General features: G+C 46.0%; 1 protein-coding gene across 11 annotated transcripts in view; it reads right to left on the bottom strand.

Moving 5' to 3' along the window:
- Positions 1-27007, bottom strand: part of NSD2 (nuclear receptor binding SET domain protein 2) — a 111943-nt gene that overhangs the window by 27385 nt on the left and 57551 nt on the right. For 7 of the 11 annotated variants that reach the window (XM_078002890.1, XM_028848226.2, XM_078002892.1 and 4 more), the window contains 5 exons: positions 21101-21245; positions 16779-16897; positions 13229-13310; positions 11976-12100; positions 630-761 (listed from right to left, as the gene is read on the bottom strand). In XM_078002890.1, the coding sequence (XP_077859016.1) occupies positions 630-761; positions 11976-12100; positions 13229-13310; positions 16779-16897; positions 21101-21245 (603 nt within the window). Of the gene's footprint in view, positions 1-629; positions 762-8233; positions 9442-11975; positions 12101-13228; positions 13311-16778; positions 16898-21100; positions 21246-27007 lie in introns of those variants that run through there. The other 4 variants (XM_028848227.2, XM_078002896.1, XM_078002898.1 and 1 more) reach the window with 2 other exon arrangements.

The raw sequence follows: 27007 nt of genomic DNA, 5'->3' as shown, positions 1-27007 counted from the left end.
GAGGCCAGTCCTTAGCAATGGCAAAGGAAATAACAGGATCACAACCCTGAAGGATACATCCAAGGTATTTTAAATCAGATTTGAAAATCAACAGAAATCAAAGGCATCCTAATCCAGATGGCAGGTGCCACGCTGAGTGCAGGCAGTATTCACACTTCCCTCATCAACTGCCTGGCATGGAAGCTCCCATGCCATCTTCAGCTGACGGATGGGGCAGGACTGAAGCACAGAGGGTAGGTGGCCTGGCTGGTGTCCTGGGGGCAGACACAGGTCTAGTGATGGCCCCCTCAGCCCACAGCCTGGCCTGTCTGGTGTGCGTGTCATCAGTGAAGCTAAAACAGGCCTAGCACTTCGGCTTTTCCAACAGGAACTTTATGTATGTGTGTGTGTGGATTACATGTGTATACAAATCTCATCCTACATGCGAATTATGGATGTTAATGGAGGCAACTTAATCCCAGGATTCCACCGGCAGTCAGTCTGACTCCTTCCAAACAGAGATCTGTGAGTGATGGTGAGATTGGGGAAGGGGTCTAGAGGGAAGAGAGAAGACACTACAAATTCGCTCTGCAGACCGGGGCCCCAGTCAGACACCAGCACAGACACAGCGGATGCTGCCTTCCCCTCACCTGGCACACGTACTCCTTTTTGGCAGTAACTCCTCGCTCAGACTTTTTGGATGAGACAGACACTTCAGTTTGTGTTTCATCTGCACTTTCATATGGGGACTCCGAGGGCTCGTCTCCCAGGCTGTCCGAGACCTAGAGATGAAGGAGGCGGATGACAGTTCACTAGTCGCAGAACACAGTGGGTGGCCACGCCCTGCAGGCAGGCTCGTCCCGCCCAACTCCACCACCCTCCAGTCTTTCTCAGCACTGGCCTGTATTGCCAGTGATTTCACAGTGGAACCATCATCAACTGGTTTTTGTGATAATATAACCCGTAATTAGACTATGTAGAAAATTCAAAAATGGACTTTATTCTACCTAGTATTTAGCATATATATGCATATAAGAGGCATATTCCTTAAAATGAAGGAAGTGTTATGAACATCCAATTTGCTCTAGTAGGTGAACTAAGACAGGCTTTGGGAACAAGAATCTTGGCCCTTCTTACCTAGTCTGTTCAGGTTCTACTACTCTAAGGTGGGAGAAACATGCTAACACCAAACGAACGTGTAAAGGAACCACAGATGAAGGAAGTGTCAGCCTCATCAGGTGACCATGCTGTCCAGCTGCCTCCGGGGCGGAGACCATGTGTCCTTCCAAGTATGTGCCTATGCGGGGGTGCAGTCAGGAGAGTCTTCCGGACTCACACCACAGGCTGACCGTTCGGTTTCTCTTCTTTCTCCCATTGCCTATTTTTCCTGGTATTTCACAGTTCACTTGTTCTCCCCACCAGAGAAGTGAGGTGGGCAAAGGCAAGGTAAAATCTACCTACTTGATTCACATCTGAGTCTACAGGTAAAAGGTCTGGGATAGAGGCATGGAATCCCTGAGCGAGTGGAATGGCTCGCAGGTTCTATCTCTTCTGCCTCTGTCTCCCCTTCATTTAACAGAAATCACTGAAGACCAGGCTGAAGCCTCACCCTCATGAACACAGCGTTTCACCCTCACCTGACAAGCAGCATCAACAAATGTTTAAATGAATAAAATAGAGAATCTTCTTGTCTGTCAAATCAAGTGTTTAAAAAATTTGGTTTTTATTTGATGTTAGGTAAGTAAGTGTTGAACACTGAATTTTGGAGATGAAACAGAGCAAAAGCGTAAACTACATTTCCTGTACACCTCAATCATCACAAAAACAAGTAATCATGTTATCGGCTTGCTGTTTGCCAATGAACACAAAGTTAGAAATTGGAATTGGGCCACATTAAAAAATAAAAGCCAACCCCACCAGGGACTCTGACCAATCCTGTGACCTTATCAATGAGCTTTTCCACATTTAGCTGACATTACAGGGAGCGATGGAAGAAAAACAAATTAAAAACAAACACAGAAGTGTTTGCTGACTTCAGAGTAATGTTAGAGTGGGCTTTTTTTTCCCCCTCCAGACGGAGTCTTGCTCTGTTGCCCAGGCTGGAGTATAGTGGCGCAATCTCAGCTCACTGCAACCTCCGCCTCCTGGGTTCAAGTGATTCTCCTGCCTCAGCCTCCTGAGTAGCTGGGACTACAGGCGCCTGCCAACAAGCCTGGCTAATTTTTTTGTACTTTTAGTAGAGATGGGGTTTCACCAAGTTGGCCAGGCTGATCTTGATCTCCTGACCCGCCTTGGCCTCCCAAAGTGCTGGGATTACAGGCGTGAGCCACCGCGCCCGGCCAGAGTGGGCTTTTTCCAAGGGCTTCCGTCGGCTCTGACTGGTGACTGTGGGTGGTGACAGATGTGAGCCGCTCTTCTCGTCTCACTAGATACATCTCCTGACAGCACAAAGTCTAAAGAAAACGCGGCCTCTTAATCTTGATTTCCTCACCTTTTCCAGGAAGATGGACTAGTGTCATGAACACTAATCAAAGCAGTACACATTTTAAGGCTCTGTTACTGTGAGGCTGCCGGGAGGGCCCTAAGGGGGCCATAGCTCACGTCCTGCTCTTTAACACCCACTAAGGGCCACCTGACATGCTCTGAGTTCAAACCCCAAATTTAACAACCCCTCAGATATGGACTCAGCACTGGGGACCTGAGCACTTGAGATGAGACTGGAGGGGGTGCCAGGGGAGCACAGGGCATCGGGAAGCAGTGGCTACACTGTCTGGGGCCCCAGAGAGTCACCCACACAGTCGCCCAAGCTGACCCATCTGATGGGGGAACCAAGGCCCAGAGAAAGGGGCCTTCTGCATGGCTCAGAGGAGAGAGCCCCAGCGCTATCCACCAACCCATGCTCTTCCCTTAACGTGGTGGAACAAACTTAAAAAGCTTTAAAAATGAGGAAAAAAATGCATGGAGAGAAAGACAGAAAACACAAAGCAGTCCTGGGTCAGAGGAAGGAACAGCACCTTTTATTTCAGATTTACAGAAAAAGTTAGCACGTTTCCACTTGGAGAGATTTCCTACATTAACAAAGTCTGTTTTGAGGAAATAAACACTGAATACATATTTTGAATGGAAATATATAAATGTTAAAGACACACATGAGGCTCATTTCCTGATCAGGGTCTGGGACCCACATACAGAATACAGACCTTACAATAGTACAGTCCATGACACAGATTGTAAAGATTCCGACTTTTTCCCACCACACCCCCTCCCAGCCACTGGACAGACAACTAGCCACAGTCGGGGAGGATCCAACGCTCTCGGCTCGGCAACCACCCGCAAGGAGAGCAAAGTACGAGGGCGTCCCACAGCGAGCCTTACTCCAGCCGCAGGCTCCACCTCCACGCACCAGGTGACGTGACTCACTCGGAGAAGCCATTTGTGGAGGTGGCACATTCACCTGTACGGTCCCAACACAGTCCCAAATCTCAGTCTACAATATCTACGATCTATTCCATATCCAACGGGATGCATTTGGAAAGGAAAACTGCAGGGACTGAGCAGACACAGACTGTCAAGAACTTTCCCGTTGCTTCCCACGTCCACCACAGCCATGCTGCGGCACTGAGCTCCGAGCAGCTTAGCTCCTGACTTTTCAAAGTTTTCTTCAGTCTGAAAATACTTTCTCCACTCTCTACTCAGAATAAGATAGTACCAAGTTGCCTATTTGCCTTAGAAATACATTCCTTCAGGGCAGGGAATGCAGTCTCCTTGATCTATTACAGGGACTTTTCAAGATGATATTACCAAACATAATGGAACCTAGTGAACACATTCCAGCCAACTGCTAAAAGCACATGGCCCTTCAGGGTGACCTGTATGAGCCGCAGTCAGATGCCACCTTCTGTGACTGCAAAGCAGTCCCCTACTCTTCAGAGTGGTGTCATACACATTGAGTTTTTAATTTTTTGACAAAACAAATCCCTTCACAACTTGAATACGACATCGTTTTTGAAATACAATTACAGACCTTGAACAATAAATATTTCTATAAACTGACATAATTTTCATGTTGAAGTGATGCTTTTGTAAAGAAGGAAGTTGATGGCGAGAAGTACCTCCACAGTGTTTGCGTTTACAAATGACAACAGCCCTGTGCTCAGCAGATTAAATGAGTGTGAAATCAAGACTAATCTCAAACAGGTCTTCCAAGTTAACAGCACAGTAAAATGTTAGTCAAAATTAGTCACTCATCATCTAAAATACTATAGTTCATAACAATATTTATTAAAATGACCCTTCTAGGTTACACAAACTAGAAACTTCCTGGCCACCACTAAATTCTAGGGTCGGGGCTGGGGGTGAGTCTCTGAGAATAGAGGAAGTCTCCATTCACAGAGCACCGCTGCACACCACAGTCATCTTCTAACCTGCACAGGCTTTTGTATAGCCGTAGCCACACAGCCCCAAGCAGGTGGCAGCAAGGACCAAGTGTCACCTGTGGCCAGAGTGAGGCCAGGTGGCTGCTGTTCCCAATTCAAGGCCTGCCCCTGTCAAAAGTAAAATGAGTCTAAAATATCCTATCAACCCAATTTTGTCCCACTGTGTCCTGAGCAGCGGCCATCCCACAGGGAGTGTGCTGGGGAGGAGCCTGGTCTGGCTGACTGCAGGCAGCAGGCTGTGCACTGTCTGTAAAGGACTTCAGGACAATGACAAAACTGCCCACAATATACCTGCTTCCACTAGCGCAGTGCTGAGCAAACCCCCCATCAGCCGGACCACGACCCCCACCCCTACCTCAGTCGTTTCTTGAAAATTCTATATGCCTGGATGGTCAGCATGCTTCAAAATATTACCCGAGAGTTATATGCAAAAAGGCCAACAACTACAGGTAGGCTAGAAAAAAACATAAATGTGGACCTAACACGTAACCATGGAGTTCAAAGGTATCCAACCAACAAGATGAGGGCTGTTGGGCTGTTGGAGAGACACCCTGCTGTGAGAATGTCCCAAAGGAAGCATGCCCCTTGCTCATCCAGTAAAGGAATCAGATGAATATAATACAAATAATTTTCTACCTGCTAGTCAATTTGACATCACTGCCAGGTAAATTAGTGGTAATTTCTAATACTCCAGGTAAAACAATAAAAATGGTACCCAAAGTGATCAAAATCAATTTCGTTGACACAAAGTCCTAAAATATGAGTCAGAATATTTCTTTTAAAATAAGCAAGATCCGCCAGGTGCAGTGGCTCATGCCTGTAATCCCAGCATTTTGGGAGGGTGAGGCAGGCAGATCATGAGGTCAGGAGTTCAAGACCAGCCTGGCCAATATGGCGAAACCCTGTCTCCACTAAAAATACAAAACTTAGCCAGGTGTGGTGGCGGCCGCCTGTATCCCAGCTACTTGGGAGGCTGAGGCAGAATTGCCAGAACCAAGGAGGCGGAGGTTGCAGTGAGCCGAGATTGTGCCACTTACTGCACTCCAGCCTGGGCAACAGAGTGAGACTCCGTTTCTAAATAAATAAATAATAAATAAATAAATGTAAGACACCCCCCTCCGCCGCCCGCAAATTTTAGAAGCTAATAACAAGCCAATAACAGCTTTGAGAGTATTTTGAGAAACCTTTTCTAATGATAGTTACTTCAGTTTCTCTGGCAAAAGACTATAATTTAGCTTTATAATCTCAAATATAAACTGCAAACCTCAGCAATTACTCTGTTTATAGATTTTTTTAAAACTAAGGTGATGAACCTATTGATTTTAAACGCATAAAATGTTATATTTTCACACTAAGTCAAAAGGGCTCTCACCTGGTCTGTATACAAAAGTTTACCTGGTCAGAGGAACCTTTAAATTAATTAACAATTTAAAAGGGCTAGATATGTTAGAGAAGTGTGTTATAAGTCAAATGAAAAAGAAATGAAGCAAGCTTGCCAAAGTCAAAATGACCTTATTTTTCATCTACTGCTATCAGACAGGAGCCTCTCCAGTGAGGGGAATCGTGGCTTTATAGTCCTCCAGGCACGTCTCAGGCCCAGATGCAGTGACTGATGTCAGCCATCAGAGGAGCCTCTGCCGCCAAGGCAACCCTTTCAACTCAACTCGATCAAACGAGCCAAGGACTTTTCCCTCATTTGGAAATGCTTATACTGGCTTCCATGCCGGGACACAGAGGAGGACAGAAGCCCAGCTCGCAGCCCTGCTACCACAGGTGCCACCTACTCACATCAGGCTTCTGGCAAGAGCCCTCTCAGGAGCACTTTCTTATCATCTTAATTTTATATACATCCACAGGCACTTTTTTTGGTTTTAGAACTAGATGCCAATTTATAACCTTACTTTTCTTTTTTAAACATTTCTGTGACAGACTCAGCACTTGTGCTGGCAGCCTCACACATACCTCTGGGCACAAACCGTGGGCAAGGAAGGCCAGGGCCAGGGTCAGGGCAGCATGGGAGCAGCAAATTTGCTCCTGACAGCATGGCTCTCACACAGCATCCTCCCTCCTTTCCTCTGGTGTGCTCAGCTCTTAAAGTCTCCAGCTACATGAAACTCTCCGAATGCCCATCTTCCCACCCCACCCGCGTCTTGTTCCCCAGTCCCTGAGCACCCCATTTTAAATCTACCTAGGCTTCTGTGTGAAGTACTTAAACAAAAAACACAAAATCAGATCCCCCTAGAGCTGCAGGGACCCTTCGGAGATCCTCTAAGCACCACTCCACCCACTCAAGAAGCAGCAGTGGGACAGAGGACCCACGGACTCCTATCCGAGGACTCTGCACATCACACACAGTCACCCTGTGCCTTTCACCATATGAAAGATTGTGTGTCATGAAACCTCACTTAAGTTTCCTACTGGTTTTAAGGAACAGTCTCTTAAAAACACTGGAGCTGTTTCTAGTTGGGAGATACAGGTATAAGAAATAAAATGTATACTCAAGATAGCACTGAGATGCAACTACACCTAGAGTCCGTATGACTGAAAAAAGACATTTAATTTTTGCATGAACACTGAGGAAAGGCCCACAGATCCATCTAGAGCAGGTGGGGCAATTTTAGAAGCAGATATATAAAGGCTTGATGGTCCAGTGGCTCTCAGATCAGTCTTAGAAAAACAATTCAGGACCTCTATTGCCAATACGTGCACTACCTCAAGATGCCACCCTATTACAATGGAGTACTTACATTTTTAGAACAGCTACAATCTAATCTTCTATATATTCTGACAAGTTTTCGCCTCTTGTGAATGCCTCAAGTTTTACACTAGAGAGCCACCTCCCCTCGCCAGGCACAGACATGGTGTGGTGTCCGAAGCGAGTCAAATGGGACTAAAATGGTTCCATGTATGACAACCAAAATTCATCTCAACAACCGGCAATTCAAATGTCTTAAGGCTAGAATGTATCACCATTATTTTGAGGTTCTTATGAAATGAAGGAATTCCATGTTAAATTAGTAGCATAATGAATTTCTGTACTCTTGGCAAGCCAATGGTCCTCTCTAAGTTCTTTTAAAACAAGAGCTCTTTCCAGCCACCTCCTTCAGAAAACCAGGAGATGGCCCTCTTGGAAAACTCCGCTCCTCTATGATGAGCCCACTCCTGGCATCTGAAGTGGGGCAGTGCTGCCACACATTGGACTGTCCTTCTCACTGCAGAGTGCTGAGTTCACTAACCCCCACCCACCTTCTCAATGTCCCCAGGGAACAATGTCACCTCCCGCTGAGAAACACTGTCATGCCCGTCCATGTTCCCCCGTGTGCTCCTTGGGTATTCAGCTGATGCCGATGTCATGCTGCTCTTTGGAAACCATTTGGTCATTTGCAGGGTTTCACTTTCTCCATAATAGAGAGGGAGCATCAACACATTGGCTGACTTCTAATGCATCTATCAGTTATGGGCTAGCTGGCTGGTCACCCACGCAAAATTCATCATGCTGTAATTTCAAATGAAATAACCTTCATTTTCACCAAAAGCCTTTCAGGGTAGAGTCTTTACTTTGGGTGACTGCTTATTGAACCAGAGCCATTTTTATACCATCTTTTTTTCCCCATCTTTAAATTTCATGATTTTTTTTGGAGAATTTTAATTTTACTCTTGAGCTTTTTCATGTCCTTTGGAGTAACATAGCTTAGATTGCTCCTAGGCCATCTTTGGGGCTACGTACCCTGCAACATTTGAGCAGAGCCAATAGAGCGACCCAACCAGCCCTCAGCCATGTAGTCCAGCACCCTAAAGCGCCACACACACAAATCCAGTGTTCTGCCACTTCTAGGTTTATTTCATCCTCGCATGCATAATGCAGTCAAGAGGACCACTGTTCATGCCAAAGCAAAATTTATGCTTTTGGATAAAAATAGAATGATGGCGATTTTATCATTTTTATTATTATAACCATTATTACTGTCACAACAGGAAACCATGGAGTCCTGGCCAGGCACCCTAAGCATCTTACATGCGTTACATTACTTAATGGTTTACAATAAAATATTAGTCAGAAACGTTCATTAAAGATAAAACACAGCCAAAGAATCTGCTGGGAATGAACTGTGGGCTACTCGCATGGTACTGTGAATAGTACACCTTCTGCTTTTATGAGCTGAAGGGCAAGTAAGCCTTTTCCTCGCCATGCAAAAATGCGGACACCTGGGGCAGGACACCAGGCTGCTCCCCTACATTAAGACAATGAAACATGAGGGCTGATGCTCTACAGAAGCAACCGATGCAGCAGTTGGTATAAATAACCTGATTACAGTATCCCCTTGGTCTGGGGCCTTGGATCAAAAGGGTTAAATGGTTCACAACAATACTGTAAATGGTATTTTTTTCTAAAAATTTACTGTATCTAGTGTCGTAATAAAACTGTTTAGTAAAAAAGGATAGAATCAAAACTCTTCCTGCCTCTTATGTTGGAAATTAGTGTAGTATCTACAATACTGAACATATCTCATTGGCAATAAGAACAGCTGATGAGGACTCCTCCTAACATGTGCTGTTAGTTTGTTTCTGAGGGTACCGACGCTGATATTTTCCACAAAAATCCAGCGAGTTAAAAACTAGAGGAGAAGCAACTCTAAGAGGGCCACCCGTTCCGTGCAAGGCCCTGCTGCAGCTCTGGACAGCCCCCAACTAAAGGGCCTGCCTTTCAACTTGAAATCTACATGGACCACTGGAATATGAACGTGTTTCTATTATGAGATGAATGTGATTGATTAAATGGCCTTGATTAGGTATCTTACCTTGGTCTTAAAATTTGTTATCTGTTTTCTTCATTGTATGTGTTTATTAATACCAGTAAAAACAGATTATCACACATCTTCCATAAAATGATTGTGATAGAAATGTCACTGAGTGTGTACGATGATACGCCACCTGCAGCAGCATCCTGGAATATTACATCATTCTAAGTGCAGTACAGGGCAGCTGGGTTCAAATCCAACTTGACTGGTGTGGGCTCCCACAAAAGCTGTTACCAGTGAAGGCGAAAAAAATAAGAATTTGCTCTACTAAAGGAATAAAAAATGAAGTTACAAAACAAATCACATTAATTCCTTCACAGGCCTTTGTCATGCAAGTGTGTAATTTTAATCTATTCTCTTCCTCAGGGTGATGTAGTACCATGTAATAATTATTCCAATAAAAATTTTTATCACATATACCTTTTTCAAGAAGAATTTAAACTATAACATGACCTAAAGTGTTCTGAAATACCAACCCTATGAAAGTACCTTATTTCAAACAAATGTGATGAAAGGGAGGAAATACAAACATGCAAAGGGGGTGTGACCCAAATGGGTGTGTGTCAGTGTGGACCTCAAACAGCAATTCTCATGGTCACCTAACTCACATCAGAATCGGGCCCAGCAGTCAACAGAGTGTTTTTTATAACACTACACTTTGCCTCATATGCTAACAGGCATTCAGTATTGGAAACATCACAAACATTTACTGTAGCTCAGTCGCATTAATACATAACAGACAAGTTTATTTGTTCACCTAAAGTTGTTTTAACAGCATTAATTCTATAAAAATGAACACTAATGGAAGATTTATCTAAGCCATACAAAAGTAGCTTAATGGAAAAGACCCAGTAATTTAAATGTTTTCATATAAGGAACATGATGCACACTATGGGATCTATGCATCACCTTCAAAATGTAGGAAGGTGCATTGATTTCACATATGTAATGTATTATATAAATGTATTTAACAGCCTATCAACTTCTGACATTCTAAAGAATTAAAAGTTAAGTCTAATGATGATAAAATACTTCATCTAAGTCTTCTCAAGGTCAGAACAACTGCCTAGGCCAGGGAGACTGAGCTCCCCTGACTCATGGGCAGGCCTCAACCCCTGCTGCACTAGCCTCATGCATGACTCTGAATCAAAGCCTTTGATATACATGACTTAGGATTAGGAATAACAGACAAGATTCCAGCAGGCTCCATGTTCTCTCTATTGTACCTGACAACAGGATAAGCAACAACTCAAGTGAATAACTGGACCAAAATTATGATAACAGAAAAACTCATTAAAAATGTTGTTTAAAGCAAAAATCTCAACTTCAGTGAAAAATGTTTAATATTCTTCTTTGGAACTGTAAATGACCTTTCATTTAATTTTCTAGGATTTTAACCTGAACTTGGACAGAAAGAAAGGAAAAATACTTTGTATAAAATTTGCCTTTCCATATTTCAGTAAGCTCCTAGATGTTTCAGTTAATAATTCTTACTGCATTTTCTCCAGTGTGTCCCAACGTCACAAATGCTTAGTTATCTACATGTATCAAACTGTAAACCAGCCCCAGTCCCACCATCCATGAGCAGGTCTCAGCCACTACTGAGTTGGTTTGAGTCACTGCAGAAAATCCCACTCGGAGGAGTGGTCGCTATCTGCACCACCACGAAGGATTCAGAGCGGCAAGCCGCAGAGCTCTCTGAGGCCCTGACCTTCCTGCACTGGAAGGCCTACCCTCCTCTAACGAGTGGAAACAACTGAGGCACACCCCATCCTTCCTGGGGACCACAGCAGGGACCTGGTCAGAAGTGCCGCCTTCTGACTCAGCACGAGTAAGGGGCCTGTCCAGCCCTTGCCTCACTACCCTGTTCCAAAAGGGCCCCCAGTTATCATCCCCTCATAAATATGACAAAAACAGGACCCATGTCTACAATGAGAAAATCAGCATCACGGAGAACCAAATACAAGAAATTAAAACTCCAAAGCTCTATGAAGGTAATCCCTAAAAATCAGGAAACCAAAACTACCTCTGAACAAAAAAGTGTCACACCTACATTCTGTGGCTATTTGTTTTGTTTTTGGCAACAGCAAAAATTTTAGGTTTGATAATAAAGTCTAAGTGTCATGTTACAATGATGGCAGGCAGCAGTCTCAAATGGCTTTATTTTGCTATCATATACTTTGCAAGTCCAGAACACAGGAGTCATATTACAGTGGTAGTTCTGACTCACCTCAACACTCAAGTAACTAAAAATGTGCCAGAATTTAAAGGATCAAAGCCATGAAATGCGTGAGAACAAAGAAATCTTTGGCTTCCTCCATGAGCCTAGGTCTGGAAGCAACAGGAATCAGGTGTGGTGTGTGAGTCGCCCTCCACCCCACTCAGTATGTCAGCTCAACTGACACTGTGCCCTTTCAGAACCAACGCAGACTTACTTCCATGTGAACTCTTACAGTGTGAGGGCTACACAGAACACAACATTCTTAAGACAGATTTTAAGAACTATGAAACTGCATCAAGACTGAAGTATACCTGTACATGTACACACTGTGTGCGTGTGTATAAAAAGTGCTCAAACTAACATAGTGCACTGTTTGTCCATTTCATGAATGTGAGATAGCCATGAGGCCCTAAAGCATCTGCACTGGCAGTGAGCACCAATGCTGCACTTATGAAGTCTGAGCGTTACTCACACTGCAGCGTGGGCAGCTAAATGGCCTTCATACCAATGCCATGGTTACTGTTATTATTATTATTTTACCTCATTCTCAGTTAAGGATGCAGAAGGAGATGAACTTTTGCTAAACCCAAGAGCTGAAGATGCTGCCGTGGAAGCCCGATTTCGCTTCTTCAGTGGTTTGCATGCATCAGACAGATTTTTCGTTGCTGTAAAATAATTTTGGTTTGTAAAGTTTCAAATCATAAACCCTTAATCTTTTTACTGCTTTAAAATTACCCCTCAAATAAGTGAAGTTCTAAAGATGAATCTTCTGAATTCCTTTGTCCTTCTGGCTTTTTATCATGGAAAAAATCTGAACATAAACAAAAGCAGACAAACTGTACAATGAACCCCATGTCCTCACTACTTGGCCCCCAAAAACATCAACCTGGGGCCAGCACGGCTCTATCCATATCTGGTTCCATGTCCCCCTGCCAGATTATTCTGAAGGAAATCTCAGACATATCATTTCATCTATAAAAAGTTTAGCACAAATCTCTAAACCTGAAGTCTTACATATAACCACACTACTCTCATGCTTAAAAGTAATAATGCTCTTATATCATCAGCTGGTGTTCAAATGTCCAATTGCTCACAAATGTTTAAAAAAAAAAAAAAAAGAGTCTGTTTAACCGATTTTTAAAAGCCAGTCCAGCACCTCATGCAAAACAAGAAAAACAGAGCCATTCCCAACCCCCCTCACTCTCCTCCCCCAAGGTTTTGTTTTCCTTTTAATTAAGAGTTGGAGAAGGTATGACTTCTTCAATAAGGGATCAAACAGGTATTTCAAAAAGATACCTAAAAGGTAAAAGGAAGTGTAATTTCCCCTCTTATTTTTTGGCAGTTATTTTTCATATATGTTTTAAGCTAGTTTCTTTAGCATGTGAAATATAAATAATGAGCCCTTACTGTTAGCTTACATGCAGAGGGTCAGGGTACTGAAGGGTGACAGAATCTACAGTAGCAACTGGCACCATCAAGAAACCTGAAAACTTCTAGTTGAAATCACTTTTCTAGTAAAATTTCAAACTGAAAATAATAGAGCCAAGTAAAAAGTAACTTCAATAAAATTTAGCCAAACCCTTCAAAACAGCCATACACATTAAAACAGTTTATTTTTCAACTGCAAGAGAACCTCCCTTCCTTCTTTTTCACTCCTAGCTTAATTGTGGATTCCTCCCCTGGCCTGTTCCCCTTCACCAGCCCCGGCCTTCCCCTTTCACACTCTCAACCCGCCCACCCAGCCCAGCCTGGGCACCCAGAAGCCAAGAAGGAAAGGGCGCTGACCACATTACCTGCCTGGCTCTTGAGCGAGGAGGCTGCCTCCATGGCCTTGTAAGAGCTTGTTCTGGCCGTTTTGTCAGTGATTGTGTCTCTCTATTATTTAAAAAAAAAAAAAAAAAAAAAAAAGGAAAAAAAGAAAAAAAAGAAAAAGAAAAAGAACAACAAAAGGAAAAGAAAGGAAAAAATCTCCTCATGTGAATGAACACAGGTTGCTGAAAAGTTTCGTGGCAGAAACTTCTTCCTTTGGAAATGTGTTCCACACACAAGTCATCCGTGGTTGCCCAATCTCAGACTTTTTTTCACAATCTGGACTGATTCTTTCTTCGCACCTCCCGCTCTCGCATCTGTCAGGAGGGCGAGGTGGGTGGGGCCACGCCAAGACCTGCTGCAGTCATGTGGTTAAGACACCTGATACAAGTCGTATTTAACATGCACCTAGACTCTCCACTGAACCCAGAGCAGAGCATGAACATGAGAAAAACTGATCCTTCCATTCAAGAGGTGCCCAATCAAGTTAGACTCAGCTCTGCTAAGTCAGGACCAACATTACTAGTATCACTACACTGAGGATTTCCAATTTTTAGACAAACTCCCGATACACCTAATGAACAAGGATCATCAGTAAAATATGTCACAACTGAGAAAAGCAAAAAAAGGGAGAAATGATCATGAAGCTTTTATCGAGGGCCGAGATTCTGAAGGGTGTGGCTGAAAAATGCCCTGTCCCCAGAGCACTAGAGCAGTGCTGCCCAGGGAACGACTTGCCACTCCTGCACTCATACCCAATCTCACCCACCTGCCTGGAACCAGAGCTGGTAAGACAGGATGCAGTGGTGTGGAGTCCAGAGGATCATGCACAAGGTGACAGGAGAATGCACTTGAGACGGTGCCCAGCATGTCAGAAGTGCTCAGTGCACATTGGGTGTCATATGTGGTTTGGATCAGGTTTATAAAACCCAAATCTGAAGAGACACCACTACTTCTTTTTATCATGTGCTATCTCCTGAGATAGTAGCTAATAAAACATTACTAGCCACTTAATGTGAATTTTAGTATTTTGAGTTTCCAGGGTCACGTATTTTTTAGGTATACTATTTACACAAATATTTCAAAGCAATCAGTTTCAGTATGATTGCCAGCAAAGGGCTACTTTAATAGAAGGTAACCTGGTCAGCCACAGTGGCTCACACCTATAATCCCAGCACTTTGGGAGGCGGAGGTGGGTGGATTACTTGAGGTCAGGATTTTGAGACCAGCCTGGCCAACATGGTGAAACCCCATCTCTACTAAAAATACAAAAAAATTAGCTGGACATGGTGGCACGCACCTGTAATCCCAGCTACTCAGGAGGCTGAGGCAGGAGAAGCACTTGAATCCAGGAGGCGGAGGTTGCAGTGAGCTGAGATTGCACCACTGCACTCCAGCCTGGGTGACAAAGTGAGACTCACTCTCAAAAAAAAAAAAAACTTAGGCGACCAGAGCAAATATTAAGTGCACGCTTCCTGGTAACTATAAACCTTAGTGACTACAGGTGAATCTGACCTAGCTTACTGCTGAACACTTGCTCGCTCAACAACCTCACCTGATGGCAGGTGCCCCAGAAGAATGTTCTGTTGGCCAGAAAAATGGGGCAGGGCCTGCCTGCTCCTCTCAACTATAAATACGAGTTTAAAGAAATAAGATGAATGATATGGTGTCCACATATTTACACCTTAGCAATGTGAGATTTATTTTCCATTCTTTGAAATAAAAAGAACATTTTAATTTAGATCAGTGAAAGACAGAATGAAGCTTTACTCAAAATCACAAATATACATCTACTCTGTCAGAACTTTTTTTTTGAGACAGAGTCTCCTTCTGTCACCCAGGCTAGAGTGCAGTGGCGCAATCTCAGCTCACTGCAACCTCCGCCTCCCAGGTTCAAGTGATTTTCCTGCCTCAGCCTCCTGCGTAGCCGAGATTACAGGCATGTGCAACCACACCTGGCTAATTTTTGTATTTTTAGTAGAGATGGGGTTTCACCATGTTGGCCAGACTGGTCTCGAACTCCTGACCTCAGGTGATCCACCTGCCTCAGCCTCCCAAAGTGCTGGGATTACAGGGGTGAGCCACCACACCCAGCCAGAACTATTATCAAATAAAATAGAAATTCAAAGTACTAAGTCTAATTAAAGTCTCAGTTCATGAAAAAGTTAACTGGACGGACATCTGAGACAGCTGAAATGAATGGCACTACTTCATACACGGAAAAGGGCTCACGTCTTCTACATGCATGGCACCATATGCTAGACAGGATAACCCAGGGCCTGCTTGGTTGGTCTCACTCCCCTGCAGGCACCAGGCAAACTGTGCCCCTGGACACACTCTGGCAGTAAGTGAGGAGCACAAGGACCAGGGGCTGGCTTTGTAGCTATGCTGCCCTTTTCCTGCACAGCTGTTTAGTATTCCCATTCAGTAAACAATAACATGAATTACTAATGAACTAAAATGAGTCTATAAAATCTAGGTTCATTGCCTTTAATGAATTGTTGACTTTTTTACTGACATGTAACACATATCCTTAATGGACGTTCATGCCAGTTCATTACTTACATCCTGAATAATAAGCCCTATAGAGAGGTTATGGTGTTTGGGGTTTTGTTTTTTTGAGACACAATCTTGCTGTGTCGCCCAGGCTGGAGTGCAGTGGCGTGATCTCAGCTCACAGCAACCTCTGCCTGTCAGGTTCAAGTGATTCTCCTGCCTCAGCCTCCTGAGTAGCTGGCATTACAGGCACATGCCACCACGCCCGGCTAATATTTTGTATTTTTAGTAGAGATGGCGTGTCGCCATGTTGGCCAGGCTGGTCTTGAACTCCTGACCTCAAGCAATCCACCTGCCTCGGCCTCCCAAAGTGCTGGGATTACAGACGTGAGCCACCACACCTGGCCGAAGAGGTCATTTTTAATGACAATTTTGTCCAATCTAAAAAACAAGTATTGGGCCGGGCGCGGTGGCTCAAGCCTGTAATCCCAGCACTTTGGGAGGCCGAGGCGGGTGGATCACGAGGTCAGGAGATCGAGACCATCCTGGCTAACATGGTGAAACCCCGTCTCTACTAAAAATACAAAAAACTAGCCGGGCGTGGTGGCGGGCGCCTGTAGTCCCAGCTACTCGGAGGCTGAGGCGGGAGAATGGCGTGAACCCGGGAGGTAGCGCTTGCAGTGAGCCGAGATCGCGCCACTGCACTCCAGCCTGGGCGACAGAGCGAGACTCCGTCTCAAAAAAAAAAAAAAAAAAAAACAAGTATTACTCAAAGCATTTGGATGTCTGTTTTCTTGGAAAGCAACATATCATCAGTTTCTGTGATAACACCCCTGGCGGGTAAGAACTTGCTTTCTTAAGCAGCCTTTCTCAATGGGGTTCTGTGAGCAATGCAAGCCTTCTGCTGAATACCAGCCTGGGAGGAGCTGAGTGTACCGCCACCCGCATTTCGTGTGTGCTCCCATGCAGGGAAAAAGTGGCACCAAGAGTCCCGCAGCATACACACTGACAGGTCGGGCAAACCTGGAACACAATTACCTTCCGAAGACTGTGCTTGTCTGTCCTGAGTCTTTTCCTGGGTGTGTCCTCAACTTCAACATCTTCTGTAGGGTCCTGTGTCCTCTTTGTGTGGTTTCTTTTTTTCCCATTTACGTTACCTGGAATGGGGGATGGGGAAAACGTAGATGAAAACCACTCCAAAAGCTGCCTTCGAAGCACTGTGAGAACATACCCAGGGCATTCAACATATAGATCCAGCGTGATGTGTTTCCTGTAACCCTGCTGATTTCCAGGGCTTATGTCTTACAGATCAAATCTCTTTACAACAAAAAAACTGGCGACTGTATCTAACCTTAGAGATTACATTCAGCTCACTTTGGCCTCCCAAAGTGCCAGAATTATAAGCATGAGCCATCCTGCCTGGCCAAGGATTCCAAGGATTGCTTTTCTTTTCTTTTTTTTTTTTTAAAAGATGGTGTCCTGCTGTGTTCCCCAGGCTGGAATGCAGTGGCGTGATCTCAGTTCACTGCCACCTCCCCTTCCCGGGTTCAAGCGATTCTCCTGCCTCAGCCTCCCGAGTAGCTGGGACAACAGGCGCATACTACCACACCCAGCAAATTTTTGTATTTTTAGTAGAGAGGGGGTTTCCCCATATTGGCCAGGATGGTCTCGATCTCTTGATCTCATGATCCGCCCACCTCGGCCTCCCAAAGTGCTAGGATTACAGGTATGAGCCACTGCGCCTGGACAGGATTGCTTTTCTTATTCAGCAATCCCCCCAAGGCTACCACAGTGCCCAGGACGGGGGTGTAATAAATGGTTTTCAAATATCAGACTTACATTTTATCTACAAAACTGCTTATCTGAACCTTTGTAAACAAACCTGAGCACACAGCAAGTATGCAATATATTTTTGTCCAATTAGTAACTCACCTTACCCTAAAAGACTTCCAGAACTTTCTTTTTTATTACTTTTATATTTATTTATTTAAAGATAGAGACAGGATCTCACTATGTTGCCCAGGTTGGTCTTGAACTCCTGGCTTCAAGTGATCATCCCACCTCAGCCTCTGAAAGTGTTGTGATTATAAGTGTGAGCCATCGGGCCAGGTGGGGTGGCTCATGCCTGTAATCCCAGCACTTTGGGAGGCCGAGGTGGGTGGACCACCTGAAGTCGGGAGTTCGAGACCAGCCTGACCAACATGGAGAAACCCCGTTTCTACTAAAAATACAAAATTAGCCGGGCATGGTGGCACATGCCTGTAATCTCAGCTACTCGGGAGGCTGAGGCAGAAGAATCACTTGAACCCAGGAGGTGGAGGTTGCAGTGAGCCAAGATCGTGCCATTGCACTCCAGCCTAGGCAATAAGAATGAAACTCTGTCTTAAAAAAAAAAAAAAAAAATCTTTTCCTTACTAACATTCAAAGACTTGTGGAATTTAAGTTGAACTTTAAAAAAAAAAACCACTTGCTACTTTTTAAACATTTCCTTAAAGAACCATGTTAAGTAGTAACACTACATTTATATATGCAAATTAACAGTTTCCTCCATGTTTGCTCAACTGTGCCATGTGCTAGGTGTTCCCAGGAATAGCCGCTAATCCAAGACCTAAGGCATCCAAACAACACCGACCTAAGACAGTAAGGTGTGAAATAAGAGTGCAAATTCTAGACAGATGATTAATTTCAACATGCCAATGTTGATTTTAAATATAAATCCAATATTTTCATTTGCATGACTGCTTTACAGACAGGTTCAGGGTTTTTATTAATGGACTCTTCATAAAACATCTTGCAGAAGGACACTGTTGCCCTGAAGGACACTGTCACCCTCAAGCCTCACTACTGTTGGGACAGAAGACACCAGCAAAAGAGTGCTCAGCTCCACAGGGTCCAGCAAGGCCTCAGTTGGACTTACAAGTAAGTGTCCAGGCCCTGGTGCCAATGCTTTCACAGAGCCTCACCTTGGGTCTAGGCCAATGCAAAAGAAGAGTCAGCAGCCAGAGCATGGGGGCCCTTACCAGCTGCAGTTCCAGCCTGGCGTGATGGGGGTCAGGTAAGCAGCCCTCATGAAAGCTCCACTCTTGGCCACACTGCTGCAGGCTGGCATAAAGGCGGCCTGAGGAAGAAGCCCGTGGAATGGTCGGCAGCAGGACCTGCTCAGCCACTGCCAAGCATAGGCAACATATGGCACAGTCAGCCAAACTCTCGAGGACCCCTTCAGGCAGGTCTGCCTTCAGAACACCTGTTCATGAGCACAACGCCAGCCCCGCACCTCTGGTTTCCCACAGGCGAGGTCCTTGACACAGTACCTCCTAAGCACCTCTCCATTCATCCAGGATGAGGCAGCAGCAGCCGTTTCTCACAGAAATAAGCAACAATCCATCTATATGGATTTTCGGGCTTTTTTTTTTTTTTTTTAGATGGAGTTTCGCTCTTGTTGTCCAGGCTGGAATCCAATGGCACAATCTCGGCTCACTGCAATCTCCACCTCCCAGGTTCAAGCAATTCTCCTGTCTCAGCCTCCCAGGTAGCTGGGATTACCGGCATGTGCCAGCACGCCCGGCTAATTTTGTATTTTTAGTAGAGATGGGGTTTATCCATGCTGGTCAGGCTGGTCTCGGACTCCCAACCTCAGGTGATCCGCCCACCTCGGCCACCCAAAGTGCCGGGATTACAGGCACGAGCCACTGTGCCTGGCTGGATTTTTTTTTTTGAGACTGAGTCTTGCTCTGTCGCCCAGGCTGGAGTGCAGTGGCGTGATCTTGCCTCACTGCAACCTCTGCCTCCCCGGTTCAAGAGATTCTCATGCTTCAGCCTCCCGAGTAGCTGGGATTACAGATATGCGCCACCACGCCTGGCTAATTTTTTTGTATTTTCAGTAGAGATGGGGTTTCACCATGTGGGCCAGGCTGGTCTTGGATTCCTGGCCTTAAGTGATCCACCCACCTTGGCCTCCCAAAGTGCTGGGATTCCAGGTATGAGCCACCGTGCCCAGACATCTGTGTAGATTTCTAACACTGAGGCCATGGGCGCGTGACAAAGATGTGGTGTGCCATCTTAGTTGTTAGCACCAGGGTCACCTGAGAGTCAGGATTAAAGGGCACCCAAGAACCTGCACACACCTGACACACACTGTGGGCAGAAATTCACCTGTCACTTCTATCCACTAAGCACTCAGCAAAATATAACACCATCAAATTTATGCTTACACTTCGAGGGTAAGCTGAATCTGGCTTCAGGAAGAGCTGGCTCATTTTTACATAAGCCAGTCATTTAAAGGGAACATGTCTCTAAATTTAGCGTATTGATAGAGTGAGGAATATTTTCTTTTCAAGAAAATATACAAGTCCTAAATATCCTTGCTATTCTAAATTACAGTATTTGCAATGAACACTGAGCAAACTGAACAAAATTCAAGATTAATGAGATAGTTGATGAAGAGATCTAGAAACACCTAAATCAAGAGGAAAACATCTGATAAAGAGAAAGGTGACAGCAGCACATGTGACCAGACCCTATCGCTTCTGGGCTCCGACTTTCTTTTAGGTGAGTCTTGAAACACTTTATGTTTGGTCTCTCCAGAGCTCCTCAATGATGAATCTTCAGAGATACAGTACTTTGGTATTTTACATTGATACCCAGATATGTCACTTATTTTTACATTCAAATATCAGTCTTCCACAATTTGTGTCCAAGCACACACATATCACGAATCTAACCATTGTTACACATCTTCAAATCTTACAGTGTCAGCTCTGCCCAAGGCAAAGTAGCACTTTCTGTTTTCTAAGCCGAAGGCCTAGGAAGGACCAAAGGACACCTGAATTCTAGGTCAGTCCAGTCACCCTTCTTGCGCTATGAGCTCTCGGGCAAACAGGCCAGGAGCTGCCCACACTCCAGGCCCCTGTAAGGTGCAGACTATAGCCGAAACCAGGAGGGTCGCTCTCAGAAGCATGGGAAGTGCTGCCTCCTCGGAAGTCACAGGCCTGAAGGCTGACGCTACCATATCATATAAGCCTGGAATCCAAGAGACAACCTTCCCTCCCCTTCCTTCTTCTGTCCTCTCTCACACAGCCCCATCAGCAGCCGTGACCACAGTGGCTGCTCAACTTGAGCAGGAGAGCAAGGGAGCCACAGGCCAGTCAGGACCACACAGAATAGCTCTCATAAGCCAGGAAACACAGACGGCAGAGGCTGTTTTTACTGTGACCACACGCACTTGGACCGCTGGTCCAAACCCCACGGGTCAGAAACGGGGAGAGTGGACACACTTCCCTACAGTTCCAAGACCAGAGCTCAGTTTGCTACACTACACACATCAACTCAAGCGGAGGACACCAGCATAATGCTATGTTTACCAGAGTCTTCTTCAGCCTGGACAGGGGCCACCAGGGCAAACTTGGTGTTATAGCGCGCTCTCTGCTTCTCACTCAGCAGACTCCACTGTGACCTGAGCAGCTCTTCAATCTCCTCACCTGAAGCATCTGGGTGCTCAGCCACCACCTGTGGGCACGGGAGAAGGTGCAATGAGAAGTTAAATCCGTAAAACTCACTGGGTTTTGTTTTGCATGAAATTAAATGCATGGCCCTTTAGAACTTAGTGTGTCGCATTTTTATTCCCACATCATGGAACTATGTCCATAAAAGCTTCAAAGAAAAGTAGTGCTTAACTGGGCCGGGCGCGGTGGCTCACGCCTGTAATCCCAGCACTCTGGGAGGCCGAGGCGGGCGGATCATGAGGTCAGGAGATCGAGACCATCCTGGCTAGCACAGTGAAACCCCGTCTCTACTACAAAAAATACAAAAAATTAGCTGGCCGTGGTGGCGAGGCCTGTAGTCCCAGCTAATCGGGAGGCTGAGGCAGGAGAATGGCGTAAACCCAGGAGGCGGAGGTTGCAGTGAGCCGAGATCGCGCCACTGCACTCCAGCCTGGGGTACAGAGCGAGACTCTGCCTCAAAAAAAAAAAAAAAAAAAGAGAAAGAAAAGTAGTGCTTAACTGATGCTGTGACTCACTAAAAACTCATACATGAGAACAGTGCCAGTGAAAACAATTCAACTCTACTTCTGTAAATGCTGGAAATGATACATGACAAAAATATATACATACTTTTCCAAAACCACTAACTAACTTAAGACCCAGCCTCTAGGCATCCCTGAAAAATTAGCTGTAGAGCCAGTGCCACAGGAACGAACGCTGCCCCTGAGCATGGAGGTGGGCTCAGCTCAGCATCCTCACTGGGCAGCACCCACTCTCGTCTTTCACGTACAGGCGCTGGACAGGGGTGAAGGCACACACCAAAGAGTGCAAGCTGGCTTCTGTCACAGCCCAGGTCAGCACACGGAGACAACCTTGCACAGCCAAGAGACGAGGCTTCCCTACTCGCCAGCCACACGAGGGCTGCCAGCATCAATACCCAGAGCATACTAGAAATGCAGACTCCCAGGCCCCACCCCAACCTGCCTACCAGGAATCTGTACTTTTACAAGGTCTCCAGGATGATCCACAGACACACTGAAGTCTGATGCTGGGGCCTTGGCTGCACCTGGTAATAACCTGGGGGTTTGAAATCCCATGGTGCTTAGGTCCCACCCAAGATCAACCCAATCCGGCAGGTCTGGCCTCAGTGATTTAAAGATTTCCCAGGGGTTGCTAATGTGTCCCCAAGTCCGAGAGCCACGGATATTGAGAGCAGGGCACAGGGCTGACACACTAATGCCTGCCAGCCAGGTGTAACCCACCACCTGCTTCTCTTCAATGTCTGAAAAATGTCATAATATTTCATGACACAAAAATTACAGGAAATTCAAACAACAGTGTCCACAATGTTTTATGGATCTCAGCCCCACACATTTGTTCCCATGCTGCCCATGGCTGTCTTCCTGCCACAACAGCAGAGCTGAGCAGTCAGAACAGAGCCCTCACTGCTCACCAGCCCTTTGGAAACAGTCTGCTGACTGGCTCGGTACCAACCAGCATGCTCCAGGGCCAGACCCAGCTCTTACGCTGGCTCCTCTACTAGGTAGTTCCGTGGACTCTGGCGAGTGAAGGCACTGTCACTGCCTCCACTCTGTGAAATGGGGCAGTAACACTCCACCACTGTCTCTGCCTCCACTCTGTGAAATGGGGCAGTAACACTCCAACACTGTCTCTGCCTCCACTCTGTGAAATGGGGCAGTAACACTCCACCTGGCAGTGCTAAGGAACCATCAGGTTAGTGTTGGCTGGTTACCATCACCACCTAGACCTACCACCTGCCCAGCCAATACAGGTAACCTCTGCCCCCAAACCCAAACCCCTCCTCACAAGATAGTCACCACAGATGGCTTCTTATAGCCTCCTATGGCCCCACCATCTGCCCTCCTGTTGCCTGGATGAGTCATGGGCTCCACTCCCTCCTGTCCTCACCCTGGCCTGGACACCAACATCCACCAATGCCCACCCACCTCTCTAGACAACCTACAGACACCCCCAGCCTAATTGCCTGGGACCTCCCACCTCAAGGGCACCTTCTGAAGCTCCAGGTCTGGCTCTGACCTCCAGCACTCCACCAGTGTTCCCTGTGGGGTCCCTGTCCCCAGCCCTGCGTATGCCTACTCCTGCCACATCCCTCCCAACCCAGCAGGCCCTGCCCTGATTGCTGCCATGACCCACTCCATGAGCCCACCCATGCCCAACTCTTCAAGCTCCAAGGGCCTCAGCTCTTCAACCAGCGAAAGTTTCTGCACAGGGCTTCGGATCCACAGCACACCTGCCTCTCATCTCCTCAAACACAGCACATTCCTTCATAGGCCTGCTGCCCTTCCACCCACCTCTGCCCCTAGCACCCCATCACCCACCATGACTCCAGAGCCCCCAGTTAGGATGAATTGTAACAGTGTCCTTTACTGCTTCATCAAAGCAGAGTCACAAGCACCCTGCAATCACCCCGCCTCACAAGACAGCCACCACAGACAGCTTCTGTAGGGAAGCCAGGAAAGTATCATCATCATTTTAGGTTAACAGAGCAATGACTCCTCATTAAAGTCTCCCAGCTTCACAATGAAACCGTATGGTATGATGGTTACGAGTTCTGAAAACATAAAAGTGCACACTCACACACACAATTAGGGTCAGGTCCCAATTCTACTTCCTGACTGCATCATCTCACTGAAACCTTACAACTTTAAGCTCAGGTTAGCCAGCTATAAAGCAGAGATAATTTATATCTACCTTATAAGGTCATTCTGAGGAGTACTAAATATACTTTTGTACAATAACATACTGGCAAGTATCTGACATGTGGTAAGCACTCAATAGTCACCACTTCATTATTCTTAACATATCAAAAACAAGCTGGACACAGTGGCTCATGCCTATAATCCCAACATTTTGGGAGGCCTAAGTGGGAAGATCACTTGAGGCCAGGAGTTTGAGACCAGCCTAGGCAACAGAGCAAGGTCATGTTAAAAAAAAAAAAAAATTATTTTTAAATTGGCTGGGTATGGTGGCAAGTGCCTATAGTCACAGCTACTTGGGAAGCGGAGGTGGAAGCATCACTGCAGCCTAGGAGTTCAGGGCTGCAGTGACCTACGATTGTGCCACTGCATTCCAGCCTGGGAAACAGAGTAAGATTCTGTCTCAAAAATAAATAAAAATTTAAAACATACCAAAAAACATGGAAAACCAAATTTCCATAATCCCACAGCTGACTAAAACATTGCCAATATAATTGGAGACTCTACAAATCACAGTCTTCAGATCACATTCCCCTCCTTCATCCTTCATCCCACCTGCTCCCTACACGTCTTTTTTTTTTTTTTTTTTTTTTTTTTTTTAAAGACAGAGTCTCACTGTGGCCCAGGTTGGAGTACAATGACATGATCTCAGCTCACTGCAACCTCTGCCTCCTGGGTTCAAGTGATTCTCCCACCTTAGCCTCCTGAGTAGCTGGGATTATAGGCATGTGCCACCACACCTGGCTAATTTTTGTATTTTTAGTAGAGACAGGGGTTTCACCATGTGGGCCAGGCTGGTCTTGAACTCCTGACCTCAAGTGATCTGACCGCCATGGCCTCCCAAAGTGCTGGGATTACAGGCATGAGGCACTGCACTGTGCTCCCCCCAACATTTTTTAGAGTTTCCTTTTGCTTTTAGGGCTTCAGTGAAGAATGTTTAGGTATCCATCCTCCAAGACAACCCCCCACCCCTCCGTGAGCCCTGCCTCCTGGAGCTCAAGCCCCCACTACTGCTTACAGCGTAATCAATATCACAGTGCAGAAATGGTTGCATATGACTCCAAGTGTAGAGCATAAAAGATATCCACCTTGCTCTTTTTTGGATCACTTGCTCTGGAGAAAGCCAGCCCCCATCAAGTTGTGAGGACACGCCAAGCAGCCCTATGGAGAGGGCCACACGGTGAAGAACCGAGGCCTCCCGCCAGCAGCATGAGTGAGGGGAGGTACCCTGGAAGCGGACCCTCCAGCATCAGTCAAGCCTTAGGATGATGTAGCCCCAGGTAACATCTTAATGCAACTTCAAGAGACCCTGAGGCAGAACCACTAAGCTAAGCGGTTGCCAAATTCCTGGCCCACAGAAACTGAGACAATAAATGCACGCTGTTGTTTTAAGCCACTAAATTTTGAGGTAACTTGTTATGCAACAATAGATAGAACTAATACCAAGGCATGTACAAACTGAGACATAAAGCACTGGTTCCACTCCAATGGATGTATAAAAACTAGGACCAGGAAAGGTAGAAAAGGCTTTAAAAATTAAAAACTCAGGCTGGTGCAGTGGCTCACGCCTGTAATCCCAGCCCTTATGGAGGCCAAGGTGGGCAGATCACCTGAGGTCAGGCGTTTGAGACCAGCCTAGCCAACATGGTGAAACCCCGTCTCTACTAAAAATACAACAATTAGCTGGGTGTGGTGGCGCATGCCAGTAGTCCCAGCTACTAGGGGGGCTGACAGGGGAGGATCGCTTGAACCTGGAAGGCGGAGGTTGCAGTGAGCTGTGATTGCGCCACTGCAATCCAGCCTGGGCAACAGAGTGAGACCCTGTCTCAAAAATTAAAAAAAAAAAAAAAAATTAAAAATTCAAGCCAAACCAGGCACAGTGGCTCACACCCGTAATCCCAGCACTTTGGGAGGTCAAGGCGGGCAGATCATGAGGTTAGGAGTTTGAGACCAGCCTGGCCAACATGGTGAAACCCTGTCTCTACTAAAAATACAAAAATTAGCTGGGCGTGGTGGCAGGCACCTGTAATCCCAGCTACTTGGGAGGCTAAGGCAAGAGAATTGTTTGAACCTGGGAGGCAGAGGGTGCAGTAAGCTGAGATCATGCCACTGCGCTCCAGCCTGACGACATTACAAGACTACGTCTCAAAAGAAAAAAATCAGGCGAAAAAAGCCTGCTAGTGAAAATGCTGCTTATACTGGAGCCAGCCAGGAACACTGGCTCATGCCTGTAATCCCAGCACTGTGGGAGGCTGAGGTAGGAGGATCACTTCAGGTTGAGGCCAGGAGTTCGAGTCCAGATTGGGCAACATAGCGAGACCTCATCCCTATAAAAAATAGAAGTTAGCCAGGCGTGGTGGCACATGGCTCTAGTCCCAGCTACTAGGGTGGCTGAGGTGGGAAAATCACTTGAGCCTAGGGAGGTCAAGGCTGTGGCGAGCCATGATTGCTCCACTGCACTCCAGCCTGGGCAACAGAGTAAGACCCTGTCTCAAAAACAAAAACAAAAAATCTTTATATATATGTAAAGAAGTACATTTCTTCACTAGTAGGGAGAAACAAAGCTAGAAAGTGACCTCTAGGCTGGGTGCAGTGGCTCACACCTGTAATCCCAGGACTTTGGGAGGCCAAGGCGGGTGGATCACCTGAGGTCAAGAGTTCAAGACCAGCCTGGCCAACATAGTGAAACCCCATCTCTACTAAAAATACGAAAATTAGCCGGACGTGGTGGTGGGCGCCTATGGTCCCAGCAACTCAGGAGGCTGAGACAGGAGAATCGCTTGAACCCGGGAGGAGGAGGTTGTAGCGGGCCAAGGTGGCTCCTTCGCACTCCAGCCTAGGCGACAAAGCAAAACTCCATCTCAAAAAAAAAAAAAAGAAAAAGAAAATGACTTCTAAAGAGTCAGCAAGTAGCAACAAAAAGTCCTGAAGTCAGCCTTCCATCTAGGGACCCTAGAAAAGGAAGGTCCAGGAAACAGCAGGGAAGCTCCACCTGACTCTGTATCTCAAGGGATGGCCCCTGGTTAACCGACAACCCAACAAAAACCAT

The sequence above is a fragment of the Macaca mulatta genome, chromosome 5 (genome assembly GCF_049350105.2).
Source record: "Macaca mulatta isolate MMU2019108-1 chromosome 5, T2T-MMU8v2.0, whole genome shotgun sequence".
Classification (NCBI taxonomy): domain Eukaryota; kingdom Metazoa; phylum Chordata; class Mammalia; order Primates; family Cercopithecidae; genus Macaca; species Macaca mulatta.
The sequence above is the reverse complement of the archived record's forward strand: the minus strand, read 5'-3'. Positions and strand labels throughout refer to the sequence as shown.